Source organism: Syngnathus acus, chromosome 17, assembly GCF_901709675.1.
Source record: "Syngnathus acus chromosome 17, fSynAcu1.2, whole genome shotgun sequence".
In the NCBI taxonomy this organism is placed as follows: domain Eukaryota; kingdom Metazoa; phylum Chordata; class Actinopteri; order Syngnathiformes; family Syngnathidae; genus Syngnathus; species Syngnathus acus.
In genome coordinates, this window is record NC_051102.1 from 6579006 (window position 1) to 6592432 (window position 13427).

The 13427-nt window shown below is 42.3% G+C and overlaps 3 protein-coding genes across 4 annotated transcripts; 1 reads left to right on the plus strand and 2 right to left on the minus strand.

Moving 5' to 3' along the window:
- Positions 1–8: 8 nt before the first annotated feature.
- Positions 9–2683, minus strand: prkab2 (protein kinase, AMP-activated, beta 2 non-catalytic subunit). Its single transcript, XM_037275755.1, has 8 exons — positions 2563–2683; positions 1823–2002; positions 1588–1745; positions 1410–1503; positions 1233–1347; positions 959–1092; positions 814–882; positions 9–684 (listed from the first exon to the last, which is right to left on the minus strand). Exons 2-8 carry the CDS (start codon positions 1979–1981, stop codon positions 607–609), a joined length of 807 nt encoding a protein of 268 aa, XP_037131650.1. The 5' UTR covers positions 1982–2002; positions 2563–2683; the 3' UTR covers positions 9–606.
- LOC119136910 (protein FAM102B-like) lies at positions 2263–13417 on the plus strand. 2 transcript variants are annotated; one of them, XM_037275754.1, is made up of 11 exons: positions 2263–2345; positions 8508–8628; positions 8779–8808; positions 9029–9145; positions 9271–9317; positions 10562–10665; positions 10928–11008; positions 11086–11293; positions 11406–11542; positions 12179–12242; positions 12366–13417. In XM_037275754.1, the coding sequence occupies exons 1-11, from the start codon at positions 2278–2280 to the stop codon at positions 12406–12408; spliced, it is 1020 nt and encodes a 339-aa protein (XP_037131649.1). In that variant the 5' UTR covers positions 2263–2277; the 3' UTR covers positions 12409–13417. The 2 variants fall into 2 exon arrangements, with proteins under 2 accessions (XP_037131649.1, XP_037131648.1); XM_037275753.1 differs by lacking the exon at positions 2263–2345 and adding an exon at positions 7275–7619.
- On the minus strand, positions 3014–6948 carry LOC119136909 (calcium-binding mitochondrial carrier protein SCaMC-1-like). Its single transcript, XM_037275752.1, has 10 exons — positions 6273–6948; positions 6020–6146; positions 5849–5936; positions 5626–5737; positions 4761–4919; positions 4535–4687; positions 4351–4458; positions 4075–4242; positions 3852–4002; positions 3014–3553 (listed from the first exon to the last, which is right to left on the minus strand). Exons 1-10 carry the CDS (start codon positions 6450–6452, stop codon positions 3372–3374), a joined length of 1428 nt encoding a protein of 475 aa, XP_037131647.1. The 5' UTR covers positions 6453–6948; the 3' UTR covers positions 3014–3371.
- Positions 13418–13427: the final 10 nt, after the last annotated feature.

A 13427-nucleotide genomic window follows, 5' to 3' on the forward strand; every position in this document is an offset into this window, starting at 1 on the left:
CCCAGAGGTAATGAAAGGTTGTCCATTTTTATTTTTTTTAACAAGTTTGTGCAAACAATTTCCACACTTGAACCGCCAAGCATTTCGAAACATCCGTACAATGAGTGTAAAATTCAAGTTTTGCCGTCTGATTCGGATGCCGCTGTCAGTGATGACACACGTGATGTAACACTCCCAAAAATAGTAAACTCACACCAACTGCATAGCGAAAAAAGCCGATGAAGGTAACCTCAGCACACAAATGCATTTAATCAATGAACACAAAAACATTCGATGGTACAATAAATATGAAATACTGAACTGGTGTCAAACAACATCAGACTTCTTATTGCACTTTGTTTGAGCAATAGCAACTCTATTGAAGCTTTCCTTGAAATCTGACTTCAACACTGACATGCATATTCACAACATGCAGCAAACAAATTCAAGATAAACACACACAGTGATTCAAACTACGCTGCTACATTCTGTGTTTGATAGCCCGAAATGTAGACATGAGGCAACGGCCGGTGTCTTTAAACCGTAAAGGTGTTTCAAGTACAAGATTTTGGCGCTAAAACAGCCACACGCCGCTATCCCCAAGTGCTAGCATCGCGGACGTGATGATTAGATGGGCTTGTAGAGCAGCGAGGTGACGTATTTCTTTTTGTATCGGTGGGTGGCACTCAGCACCATAACGCCGTCCTGCAAATTTAAATTGAATGTTAGGGAGGGTTCATTTACAACAACAACAACAAAACCTGCTGGATTACGCAACAGGTTTCTAAGCAACGTCATTTGCTTTTGTTGATTTTCTATTAAGTGCACTCGCACCTTTATAGAGAGCGCGTAGAGATGGTTCAGCATCACGTGATTGGGTTCGGGCAGCAGGGCGGGGTCACACTGCCAAGACGGAAGGGCGTGTTATCACAGAAAGGAAAAAGTAAATGGACAAAAAAGAGGACTAGTTGGCACTTACTGAAATATTTGTGTCCTTGTTGAGTATGACTTGAAGAAGGTGAGGAGGGAGTATGGGGGGAGCTTTGAAATGCCCTTCGGGTCGGAACACGTATTGACTCTGTCCGTATGGACCTGGAGGGGAGCTGGAAAGATCTGGAAGCCGACGTGGGGTTAGTCAGCCACATTATTAAGCGCAGTAAGGATATATATATATTTTTTAGTCTTCATAATTAGTATCAAAGTCGTTGCAAGGAAAATGTTTTGACTCAATTTCTCTTTGGAAAAACACACACCCGATGTGTCAGAGCACTCCAGAGAGTCCACCTGCAGGGCATCAAACACCTCAAAGTCAGACTTCTTCACTTGGATCAGATTGTTGATGGTGCCTAGCTGGCTTGTCACCACTGGCTGGAAAAGAAGAATAAAAATTGGGTGGAAAATCTCTCAGCAGGTCAGGAAGTCAAACGTACCTCCGAGGGATCGTGTAGCCATTGCCCGTCCACGAAAAACTTGTACTGGTGCTCTCCTTCGGGCAGGTCCAGGATTGCTACAAAGTCACTGTGGCTTTGTGAAGAAAAAAAAACCAGAATGACATTCAAGTGAATGTTTTTTACCACAGAAAAACAATTTGTAACCACAACTTGATACCTTTTATTGAGCGGTATCTTGTTGCTCCAGTTATTAAAGGAGCCAGCGATGTACACCTCCTTCCCTCCTCCAGCCCATCGGATAACCGTGGGACGAGCCTGAGGAACCGTTTTCACCAGGTCGTCCAAATCTGGGGTGAATTCTTTCTCGCCCAACAGCTGTAATTGCGACAAATAACTACAATTAAAAGGAACGTCTATGTTTGTAATGTTCGGACCGCGTGTTCCTGCAGTACCTTAGAGTCCGGCCCGCGTGTGTTGAAGATGTTTGGGTCGTCCGTACTGTCCACCATCTTGCTGCTGGGTTCAAGATCCTTGTGACCCCCGCCGCTCTCCATACGATGAGCTTTGGCCCCATGGCGGTCCGCAGACACTCGGTCACTTGTGTTGCCCATCACGCCGCACCATTTACACCACTAGAAAAAAGCAAATTAACAGACTACTACCAAAACACTTATATTATTTGGAATATAGAATAATTATTTCCTTCAAATGTCTGTAGAGGTTCACTCTGGCCACAAGAGAGCATTAGTTATGGTTGATGACATTTTGTTGCATCACCCTTTACCCCTGTGAGTGCTCCTATTTGATTTATTATTAGTTGTGTGTGTGTTGCTAGTCCACATTAAGTTGTTTATGGTCACCGTTTTTTTTTTTTATGTTTGCAGAGCTCCTTCATCTCTGTCAATAAATGTTATCTGACATTGAGGAGTGCATTTCTTCATTGTCCAGAGCCTTGGATGACAACCATCAGCAAAGGTGAACATGTTGTATTTTTCAAGTTGTAACCTCCACACATCACAGACGTGTATTTTTAGCTGCTGCTTGTAGCGTCGCTAGGCTAAGCCTTAGGCTGTCACCACGAGCAGGCCGCTTTATGGTGTTGGTAATCGTCCGTGTTGTCGTTTTTAGAGCATGACAACGCAAGAAAAGTTAGTTGTGAAAGAATCGGTTGCAAAAGTGGCGGAGAACTCACCTCAGTGTTTATCAGTGCTGCTGTCTTCAACCGAGGACCCTCCTCCTCGAGTCTGTACGTATTTATAATAGAAACTTTGAGTGGGTCGCGCCGCTACCGGGAAACGTCCGCCATATTGTGTGTGGCAGTGCAGCCTGCAAACTAATGCAAGTACACGCAACTGTACTGTGTAGTGTGCTTCATTACTGGTGTTTATATGCATTAGAAAATTCAAAGAACTAGCCACAAAAAATAGAATAAAATTTAAAAATGCGGTTTTAGGAAAAGGCTTTTGATTTGGTTGTATCATGAGGTTTGAAAGCCTCCTTCTGTAGCTAAGTACAAGTTACAAATTAACATAAAGGCCAAGGTGTCCGTTGCGTTAACACATCTAGTTTTTGTAGCCTGTTTAATGAGCAATGATGTCATTCTTTTCTAAAAAAAAAAATAAAAATAAAAAATGGAGTCAATGTTGGCTGAGCAGTAAATATTTTCATTAAACAGAACCATCAATTCACTTTTTTGGTCTAGATAACCTTTCAAATTAGACAACCTGTTTGGTTTTGTATTTTCACAGTTTTATGTTTGCATTTGCATACAGTTCCGTCTTTTGAGTCAAGTATTGTTTTCAAAGTGTGTACATTTCTCAGCAGCAGGAAGACAAAAAAGCATGCTTAAAATAGAAACGATTCATATTTTAGCTAACAGCGGATCATCCATAGTGCAATACAGTACATCTGTCTGAGCAGAGGCCTCCAGTGTAAACTGGCGTAAGTCATGCCGGCTATTTCAGGTCATTGAGCTCCGTCCACACTTGTTTGCTCGCAGTGTCATTTGCTGATTCCCAAACCAATCTTCATGTACTCGTAAACGACGTAGCTGATGCTGACAGCCGGGATGACCTTCATAAAGTTTGGCAGGATACCTCGGTATAGTCCGAAAAAGCCATCTTTGATTAAAATGTTCTTTAGTAGGGAACTCATGGTGGGCTGGTCTGAAGCATTCAGGGATGCTGAAAAGAAATAAATTTGTGAATGAAAACAGTTGTTAAAAGAAAAAAAAGAAAATTGCGTTGAGCATTTTAGGTTCACCCTGAAATTTCAGGAAAAATTCATATCGTCACATTTTTTGGGTAAATTTACAGCAAGCAAACACTGCTAATTTCTTTAGCATAACTAAACTGAGCACGCTAAAGGCACTTCATAATGATGTTGACCCACACGTCAAAAACAAGTTTTTGCATTACCAGAGGTAAATATTTCCTCATGTTGACATTAGCATGTTAAATTCATCCCTAGGGTTCGCTTTACCTCTTGCTTGCATACGCGTGCGTACGAGTGCGAGCGGATAGCTGGCCAGCTGTCCGCAGGTACTGGAAATGGTCCCGCAACCCAACAACACAAGAACACCTGGATTAGCCGAATCTTTGGTGTGGTAGGCGAGCCACGCGTTCTTTAGAGTCTGCAGAAAAGATGAATAATAAGTTCAGGAGTGGACTTTAGTTCATCGGTACGCAACGTTCGGTCTGGGTACCTCATAAACAGCAAGGTCTATCCCCGCGTAGGGAATAATGCCAAGTAAGTTTGGTACGTAGCCCTTGTAGAAGGCTTTGAGGCCCTCATTTTTCAGGATTGTCTTGGCGCAATCAAACATTCCCGAATACTGGCCGGTTTTCCTTAGTGTCAGTCTAGTTTTTAAGACCTGAAGGAACGGGACAAAAAGTGCACAGTTAGAAAATAATGTGTTCTATTTTAAATCTATATAGTTGGTTTGTTGCATTTTAGTGGTTGATTTATAATGAAATGTTACCTCCATGGGGTAAATGGCAGTCTGTGCAGTAGCGCCGGCCAGCGAGCCGGACATGAACCTTTTGTGGGTCTGGATTTTTTCACCTTCTGATGATAGCAACTTTTTGAACTGCAATCAAAAAAATAAAACAACATGCTGTGGCGTATCGCCGTGCATCGGCATACAAAATGGCTTCTAAGATTACCTGCTCATACGCCATGAATTTGATGGCCGTCTCCGGTGCGATCTTTAAAACGTTGATGCCGTTGCCCCTCCATAGTGAAATAGCGCCTCCCTCGACAATCATCTGCTTGAAACCTTTTGCTAGGCTTATTTTATTAGTTTTAGTGGAGTGAACCTGCAGTAAATAAATGTGTTTTTACATTATCCCAGCCAAACTAAAGACAAACTCTCGATTAAAGCGGATTTACCTGCATGAAAACCTTCAGCCGATCGAGCGGGGCCGTACCGGTGCGAGAGACGGAGCCCGCCACGGCGCCTGCGACGAGTTGCTTCCACCAACCGCCCGAGCTTTTCTCTTCCTCCGTAAACTCGTCGGGGATGGCGAGGCTGTCGCCTATATCCAGCACCTGCGCGCCACATGACTTCATTTAAACATGTTAACCCAAGTTCCTTTTTTTTTTAGGTGTGATGTCATCGTTGACAGTCTGCATCCGACAAAGCCGATTGAACATTAAACTCAAGACTCACAACGGTCACATAGTACTACTATAAATGAACAAGCGGTACTTCACTTAAAGGTCAGTCGTAAATTCCCCACAGTGACGAAAAATAAACAATGACCTGCGCTGGAGTTAACTGAACTCTTCACAGCTTTTTAAATAAACATATGAGTGTTTTCCCAAAAGCAAAAGCTGCGTGTCTGCTACTGACACGCAAGGTGCAGAACTCATTTCAAGTTATGTGATGAACTAAAACAGAAATCGGAAACCACGGTGGCCAGCCAGGTCATCTGTTTCCACCATTTTTGTCTTCATCTATGAGGATATAAATTGCTGATCTTCAGATCCTCCAGGTGTTCTAATACTTTTGTCCGTATCTCAAGCAGCATACAATATATGATTCCAGACTTGGCACTCGCCACTTCATTTGGATTAAGAGCCAGTGGGAGTGGTACAACAAATCTGACCTAATTATTTTCGACAGCCAAAATGTTTACAGCGGAGAGAAAAATCCATAAAAGCTATCACAGGGCGACTATTGGAAAACACGTGACCTGATCGCACTGCAAGTTGATTGCGAGCATGCACTTGTCTGCGTACAAATGAGACGTACCGAAGAGTGTTTCCAGTAGCGTATGATCTCCTGCAGGTTGTGAGCGGGGTGAAACAGGAAATGTTCCCTCCACTCGTTCCAGTCAACCATCATTGTGCCATCGATGTCCATGCTGGAAGAAACACAAATTGGATTCAGGAAAGGGACATTGAGTCTTTTAATATTTGTCAATTCCAGTTGAGTGGCTTAACAACATGACTGTGGAAAATACTGGTCAGCAAACCTTTGCAGGATTTTCAAGGCATCCACTTTGTTGATATCCAAGCCCAGTTCTGCAAGGGACTGCTGGATCTCGGTGGCATCAATGCGCCCTGACGTAAAGTTGCAAAATGTGTTTCTCTTGAAAGAATGTGTGAATTCCTGCAGAAGGTTTAAACGATGATGCAACTCCTACCGTCGTTGTTTTTGTCCAGACTCTTGAACGTCAGCCGCAGTTTTTTCTCGTGCTCCTTTAAATATTTGGTAAACTCTTTAAAGTCCAAACTGCCGTCCTTATTCTGGTCACCGCTCATCACAATTTTCTGCAAGCACACACACACACACTTGCTCATTCTTGCCAGCACTTTCCAGATGGAATGCATGCAAAAGAAAGCCGATCGAAGAAGGCTCCAAGTCCGCACAAGTTCCTGGCCGAGCGAGGGCTGTACCTGAGCAGCACCTTGTCGGAACACTCCCATTGCTTTCAGGCCCGCACGCAGTTCGGCGACATCCACCTTGCCGTCTTTATTCGCATCAAGTTTTTCAAACAGGTCCTGGTAGGAACGCTCACTGTCTGCATCCCAGCACCGGGCTCTGGGGAGTAAACCGCTCAGCGCCATCCGAATCATGGTGCAGGTCGTGTGCAAGCAGCGAGTGCGAGACTAAATATCTTTTTAATCCATGTTGGCAGCGACCCACGACGTTGGAGCTTCAAAATAAAAACTCTAGAGGTGTGTTGGCGAAATCGTTATTTGGAAATTGGCAATACGATCGCTACGCAAAGAGCTCCGTGGCTTTCCAAGGGGGGAACTGCAGTACTTATAAGGGCGGAGCTACGACGGCTATTCGCAGCATTTTCTGCGGAAAAACAACCGAATTACAAAACGTTCCGGGAAACACAACCCGTGGACGCGAGGATTCTAGCATTTTGTCTTGAAGGTTAACTCGTCTTACTTGCCAGCATGTGTAATATACTACAAAAAGAGAGAACGAATCAGGAAATGCCAGGCCTTATCTCTCCATCCATCAGCACGGACGTATCGTTTGAAACACGCAGTGTAAGGTTTCCTCAGGTGCAGTGCAGTATTTGGCCGCTTGAGGGCGGCATTTCATTGCAAATTGCTGCCGAGATAACCACTGAATTTCGCTATTTTTCTATGTATTATTTTAAAATTTGAGCGAAAACTATTATCTGCTCTTTCATGTACAATACTAAGCAATTTACTTAAAAACAAATGATCTCTAACAGAGCTATAGTAAAAACGTTTACCTGCATGACTGCAATGCGAGTTCTATTTATTTTCATTTACAGTGAATTTGAAAAGGGATTCTAGACTTTGTAGTTTCGTCATATTTTTAAGTCGTTTAGTGACGGACAGTTGCTTTTTATGACTTTTTCACGACTGGAGCGTCGACGTCTGCTCAAAAAACACATTTGTGGTGGAGCGACGAGCGAGATTTGAATGGCAAAATGTGAATGAAATTTGTCAGCGTTGCAGCCAATGAAATGATGCCACGTCACCAGCGTCTCGGTCTACAAGTAGCGTTTGGGAAGGAAGAAGTCCGGTTGAGGTTTGAAAAGGTTTTGAACAGCTGAGGGGGCAGAAAGTCCAGTGCACCGCCGTCTGTCGCACTTGTCCCACTTCACGGAGAATGTCGTTCTTTCTCATGAAAAAAAGATTCGAATTCAAAGTGGACTTCGACTTGGAGGAGCTGTCGTCAGTTCCATTCGTCAACGGCGTCTTGTTTTGCAAAGTTCGACTCGGACACGGCGCCTTCGTCCAAGAGTCTTCTCGGTGAGTTTGGACTTTTGGACTATTTTTAGCAGCCGGTCACATCACCCGGAATATTTAGAATTTTTGGTGTTGACGTAAACATTGTGTATGAAATGGAGTTGATGATGTTTGGGGTAAGTGACGTTTACGTATTAAATTTAAAAGTACAGTTAAGAATATTTAAATGTTTCTTATTGTACAAGGGAGTATCTTAATTTACTCATTGTACAAGGGTTGAATAAGGACTTCAACTTATTGAACGAGTGTACTTTAATTTTTTGTACAAGGGAGTACTTTGACTTATTGGGAATACTGCAACATATGTAATTTTGTGCAAATTTTCAAGTACTTCTATTACTTATTGTACAAGCGTACAAGTGAGTACTTTAACATATTGTATGTGGGTATTGGGTACAAGGGAATACTTTAACTTTACTTATTGTACTAAGAAGTACTTTAACTTTGCCAACTCTACTACTGTATATGTGTTCAGCAACATATGAACAAAGAGGTTAACAAGTCTGCTTTGTCATTCCATTCCTACAAAAGTCAAATGTGCAGACATTTTAAGGACACCATAGTGATAACCAAAACAAGACCAATAACTTCCTTCCTTTGCACTGGGAAAAAAAGAAAAAAAAAAGCCAACTGTTCATCCAATATGAGTCACTGTGGAAAAACGAGCTGAGACGTAACTCGTGCCAGCGCCGCTGTTAATTGTCAAAACATCACCATGGCGATGGTTTGCAAAGACAAACCAAACTTTGTGCACACTATTTTCAATGCTTTTCTGGGCCTCTAATCACATAATCAGAATTGTCACTTTCATTTGAATGCTATTTTGAACCAGAAACAGAAAATTTTTAGCCCTACCTGTTGTTAAAGTTTTTCACTGTTCTTTTTTTCCAGGGAGCCCGTCCAAGCCAACTGTGTGCGCTGGAGGAAGCGATTCTCCTTCATGTGTAAGATGAGTGCCAATGCCCGGACAGGTGTGCTGGATCCATGTGTGTGTCGGGTGTCGGTGCGCAAGGTACGCGACACGTTTCCAGTCCCCAAGATTTGTCACTTCTAATATGAAGTCCAAAAATATTTAACCCACAGATGCTCGCGATCTATAATAAAATCATACCATTTGCATCCTGGAGTATCCAAACTAATTTCTGTGTTTTTCTCATTCCAGGAATTGAAGGGTGGGAAAGCATTTGCAAAGGTATTTCTTCCATGAGTTTCAAAATCAATAATCCATTGGAACAATGTTATCACGACTTTTATACGCCAGCAGGACTTTGGTGTATTATTCACATAGTGAATGTTCTTAAGCTTGGTTCCGGGTTACTAATTAAAATATCTGTAATTCAAAACCTAGACTGTTAACAATTAACTATTTTTGCCATGTCTTATTTCCTCAATATTTTGATATCCGTGTGCAGCTGGGCTTTGCTGATTTGAACCTGTCTGAGTTTGCTGGGTCGGGCAGCACTACACGAAGATGTCTCCTGGAGGGATATGACACCAAGAAAACCAGACAGGACAATTCAATTCTGAAGGTACCGTGCCAGGCTGTGGAGATTCATCTCAAAACTGTAATCGATGGTGCTAGAATGAAATGCAGTCACAAAAAAAAAAAATCAAATCTTCTGATGCCACAAATGAGGCTTATCTTGTCTTCCAGGTTGTCATCACAACACAACTTATGTCTGGAGACCCCTGTTTTAAAGCGTAAGAATGCCCTCTTTGACTCAAATTTGAAAATTGTTTCGAGTATAATTGCTAAGGGAGGTTTTCAAATTCAATTTTTCTCTTTATCATGAGAAAAATACTCACCCTTTGAGCTTAGTCTCTGCTCAATAATCTTGACTTCCTAATTGCACTGCCTTTAAGACATGCCTCTATATGTTCTCGAAATCAAAACAAACATCCTGTCTGTCAGTACGCTGACGCACTTGCTTGTTTCTGATGTGAAAATGACCCACAGAGGGGAAAGTATAGTTTTGATCCTCAGCTTTCATCTGAGAGCTGATAACCCGCCGCCCGGTCATTCACGCTCTATCGCAAACAGCTGATAAGTGATAGCATCAACACCGAGGAAGGGTCGAGCCCTGTTTGGATGGCGGACAGTTCATAGAAAAGGATGTGATGTAACCGCTCGCTTCTGGCAAAGCTTGTGACATGTAGAAAAATTCCCCTGTGCACAGTTGTCACTTTCATCTGAAATTTACTCCATTAAATTTACTCAAGTAACTGGTATACACGTTAGATAGGGTTTTATCAAGATTTTTTTTTTTCAAACCCAGAGAAATATTTTCAAAAAATGTTTATCAACATTTAATAATATTTGCTGTAACAACGCGCTTTACAAAAACAAAACAACAGAAAATATCATCTAAAATAATACGAACATAAAACCTATCCCTCTGTATGCCTTGTTGTTTGAAGTGGTTATAAATGAAAGAGAAGAGATTCAAAGTCTCTTAAATGATATTATTCTAAAGCGCCGCGACGGTTGAGTTCAACTTTTGGCTACTCTGATAATAACACACAAGCTGCAGCCAGGAAAACGCCTTAAGTGTAGTCGCGTTGCAGCACACTCACTCATCCCACTCAGTTACTCACTGCATGTGAGGAATTTATAGCACGGCCCGGCGCAATGGAATTATGATGCATTCTTTACTGTGCTTCCCCACCCTCGTCATTTGCGTGTGTAAACGTCGCTACACGGTAGAGACTAAAAGGTGTGTCTGCTGAGGTGTGTGCTACTAAAACGATGACAATTTAAATCAACTCGTGAGTCATTCACTTCCCAACTTGCGCCTGTCTTAATATCTGCTGTTTAGCCTTGACGTAAGCAATAAAGACTTCTTGGGGCCTGTTAAGTTAATAAATGTTTTCTCATTTACAACAAGTTGGAAGTCAATGTCCATCACCCAACAGTCTACTTTTAAAACTAATACGTCTCTTTGCAGCCCCTCATCCACAGCCATGACATTGGCTATACCACAGGCAGAGTCCGAGTGTCTCCTCGAGGAGCGTAAGGGAGGAGACATGCACACATCCCATTCAGCAACAGGTACTGATGCACACAAATAGCCTCTAATAAACCATAAGCTCGAAAACCGATGGTTAACTTCAGTAAAGTACGTTTAAAGACAGAATTTCTTTCACGGCCAGCCTGCTTTTACCACTTGAGGCCGCTATAGCCATTGTTGAGGAAACGTAACCACATTTGCGATCCTTCACCAAGGCAAACTACAACATCTACAACAAACATTTCATGATAGTTGGCCAAGAATTTGCAGGTCTACCTCAAATGCTGATTTTGCACTACACAGGGACTCCAATTCCAGAGAAAAGGCTGGTCGGTAGTCACACTCGAACATCCAGCTACACCAGTCAACAGTCCAAAGTTTCAGGTACATTCACACATATCTCCTCTCTGGGACAAATACATTACTCACTCTCATCTTATCATTTTGATCTTATTTTACAGGCTACAGCTCAAATCATTCCAGTTCACCAGATCTGAGCCATCGAAGGAACGCGTCAGGAGGTTCAGCCTCGACCGGCATCGGCAGTACCCCAGAGCCCAGTGAGCATCAGGCTGAGAGAGCAGACAAGGAGAGCCGGTCCTCTCCTTCAAACCCCGCAAGCTCCCAGCACACTACGGAACTGAACTCCACAGCTGCCAAAGCTTCGAGGTAACACACGCCCGTTAATATTCTCAAACCGTTTTGAAGTCAATAAACGATCGTGCGTTTGCCATCGAGCACATCTCCACGGTATCCCACCTTGTTCTTGTGTGTGAATTAGACATCCGGTCAAGCAGAACTCAATGGAGAATCAGCTGACGAGGGTAAACGACACCAGGGTCAACGCAGACGACATCATTGACACAATCCTGCAGGGCCAGGATTTCAGCCACGGTATCTTGGACTCCAGTACAGAGGGTGTGTATGGCAAACTGGGAAGTCAGCTAGCATCCTGCTGATGGAGTCAAATTACGTTAAAGTGCACTTGCAGGAGAGCTCTCCGCTTGTGGTGGCGAGGTAGAAAATGGACAGCATTGCTTAGCTGCTGAATTCATCATTCATTGAAAGAACTCTTATAATCTTACATCAGGCTGTTTAATTCATCATCCAATTCATCAGTTGTCGTTAATGTATTCTGCCAAATCGTTGACCTAAAAAAATCCATATCGATCTGGCCCTAACTGTATTACACAAACAGTACATTGATAATCTCTGCCTCAAAACTTTGCAGGCATCACTTGATGATCACTCTTTCTGTGGACAAATGCACCACTCCGTGTAGAAATGACACATGATCTGCACTAAGTGCGAAAGCCCATTCATTTACAACGGCGTGTCCGCCAGAGGGCGACATTTCCCCGTTAGCGCTCCAGTGGGAGCTCATATAAATCAATCCGAACGCCTGGAACTCTTCCCGGGCGTGGTGCACGGGCTGCCCTCGGTACTTTAGGTACGATCCCATGATCACTTCTAACCACATAACGCCAAACTGATTTTAAAAACTGGCACTTATTGAATATTCACAAATTGGAATTGTGTGTCTTGTCATTACAGAGGAAGGACTCAGATTGTTTGTCGGTCCCGGCGGGAGCACAGCTTTGGGAAGCCAGCACACTCGGTGGGTGTTATGTAACTATGGAATGTGTCTTCTCCATTTCAGGGATTAAGTCCAATTATAATCCCAGAGCCACATGTCTGTCCTTGTTCTTGAAATCTAAATATGTGTGCCATTTTCTTTCAGGGTTGCAGCCGGACCATTTGAGCAGGTGGTGATCAAGCGATAAGCTTTGAGAAGCCTGTGAGCATCGTGAAGGGTACCCTATTACAGCATTTTAGGAAATGGCGTCACAAACTGCCCTCTCAGAGGTGGCAGTTGTGTACAGAACAGCAGAGGAATTACTTACAGCTTCTGCAGCCCAGGAAAGCCCTCGAGTGTCCAACAAGTGCAGTTGAAGGCCACAATGAACAGGGTTTTGGCAACTGAGCAGGCATCAGTCAACCTGGAATCGAGATGTACATTTCAAGAAAAGGTTATTCGTGTCATGAATACAAAATTATGGCTTTCAATATTTTTAGTGTACAGTATATCATGCCATTTTGTTTTTTTTGCATATTTTATTGGGGATGTGTGAGAATGGATGAGCTGCCATTTCACAGAATCTTTATTTATTTTCCAAAATATCAAGACACATTTTATTTTCTTCATCATGATTTGTGACCCTGAATACTGCAAAGCTTACGCTTGTGGTAAGTGAAGGGGTTATGACATAGAGCAGCACTGTGTTCTATGGATTCTATATGCAATACTGTGTAATTTACTTGACAAAATTATTTACAGTCTTGTAATAATGCACTTATAAATGTTAAACACTAATGCTTGTAAAATGTTTTTATTTTAAGTGCTATATTTTAATTAAGCTTGGTGCTCAATAAATGACTGCACTCTTAACAGATTGAAAGAAAACCTTGAATGTTCTTTACGAGTCAAGTTTTATGGTATACAGTACTGAGAGATGGATTTGAAAATAAAGAGTACTTTATACAGAATAAAATTTAAAGTGTCTTCGCAAAATAAAGCAAGAGAAAATGCCAATTAAACACTTTGATCTATTGTGATATTCAAGCTAATATGTATGAACTAAAATACTATCGTGTACTTGCAGTATTAGTCAGTTTATGGTCAGTGTTTATTGCCCTTTAGTAAAAGAATACAAGGTTGTACTGTTCTCATTATATTTACCACTGTAATGCCATTTAGATTCACTTCAAAAATGTAATAAGCAATTGTTTTAATATTGTGCCA

Excerpts from the sequence above, each read along its gene's own strand:
- prkab2 (XM_037275755.1), bottom strand. The coding sequence starts at position 1,981 with ATGGGCAACACAAGTGACCGAGTGTCTGCGGACCGCCATGGGGCCAAA. Across the intron at positions 883-958 it reads ACAAGGACACAAATATTTCA|TGTGACCCCGCCCTGCTGCC; the intron begins GTAAGTGCCAAC and ends CCGTCTTGGCAG. Across the intron at positions 685-813 it reads TCTACGCGCTCTCTATAAAG|GACGGCGTTATGGTGCTGAG; the intron begins GTGCGAGTGCAC and ends TTAAATTTGCAG.
- LOC119136910 (XM_037275753.1), top strand. The coding sequence starts at position 7,477 with ATGTCGTTCTTTCTCATGAAAAAAAGATTCGAATTCAAAGTGGACTTC. Across the intron at positions 11,294-11,405 it reads ACAGCTGCCAAAGCTTCGAG|ACATCCGGTCAAGCAGAACT; the intron begins GTAACACACGCC and ends TGTGTGAATTAG. Across the intron at positions 11,543-12,178 it reads CTTGGACTCCAGTACAGAGG|AGGAAGGACTCAGATTGTTT; the intron begins GTGTGTATGGCA and ends TTGTCATTACAG.
- LOC119136909 (XM_037275752.1), bottom strand. The coding sequence starts at position 6,452 with ATGATTCGGATGGCGCTGAGCGGTTTACTCCCCAGAGCCCGGTGCTGG. Across the intron at positions 4,243-4,350 it reads CTGCCATTTACCCCATGGAG|GTCTTAAAAACTAGACTGAC; the intron begins GTAACATTTCAT and ends CCGTTCCTTCAG. Across the intron at positions 3,554-3,851 it reads CACGCGTATGCAAGCAAGAG|CATCCCTGAATGCTTCAGAC; the intron begins GTAAAGCGAACC and ends ATTTCTTTTCAG.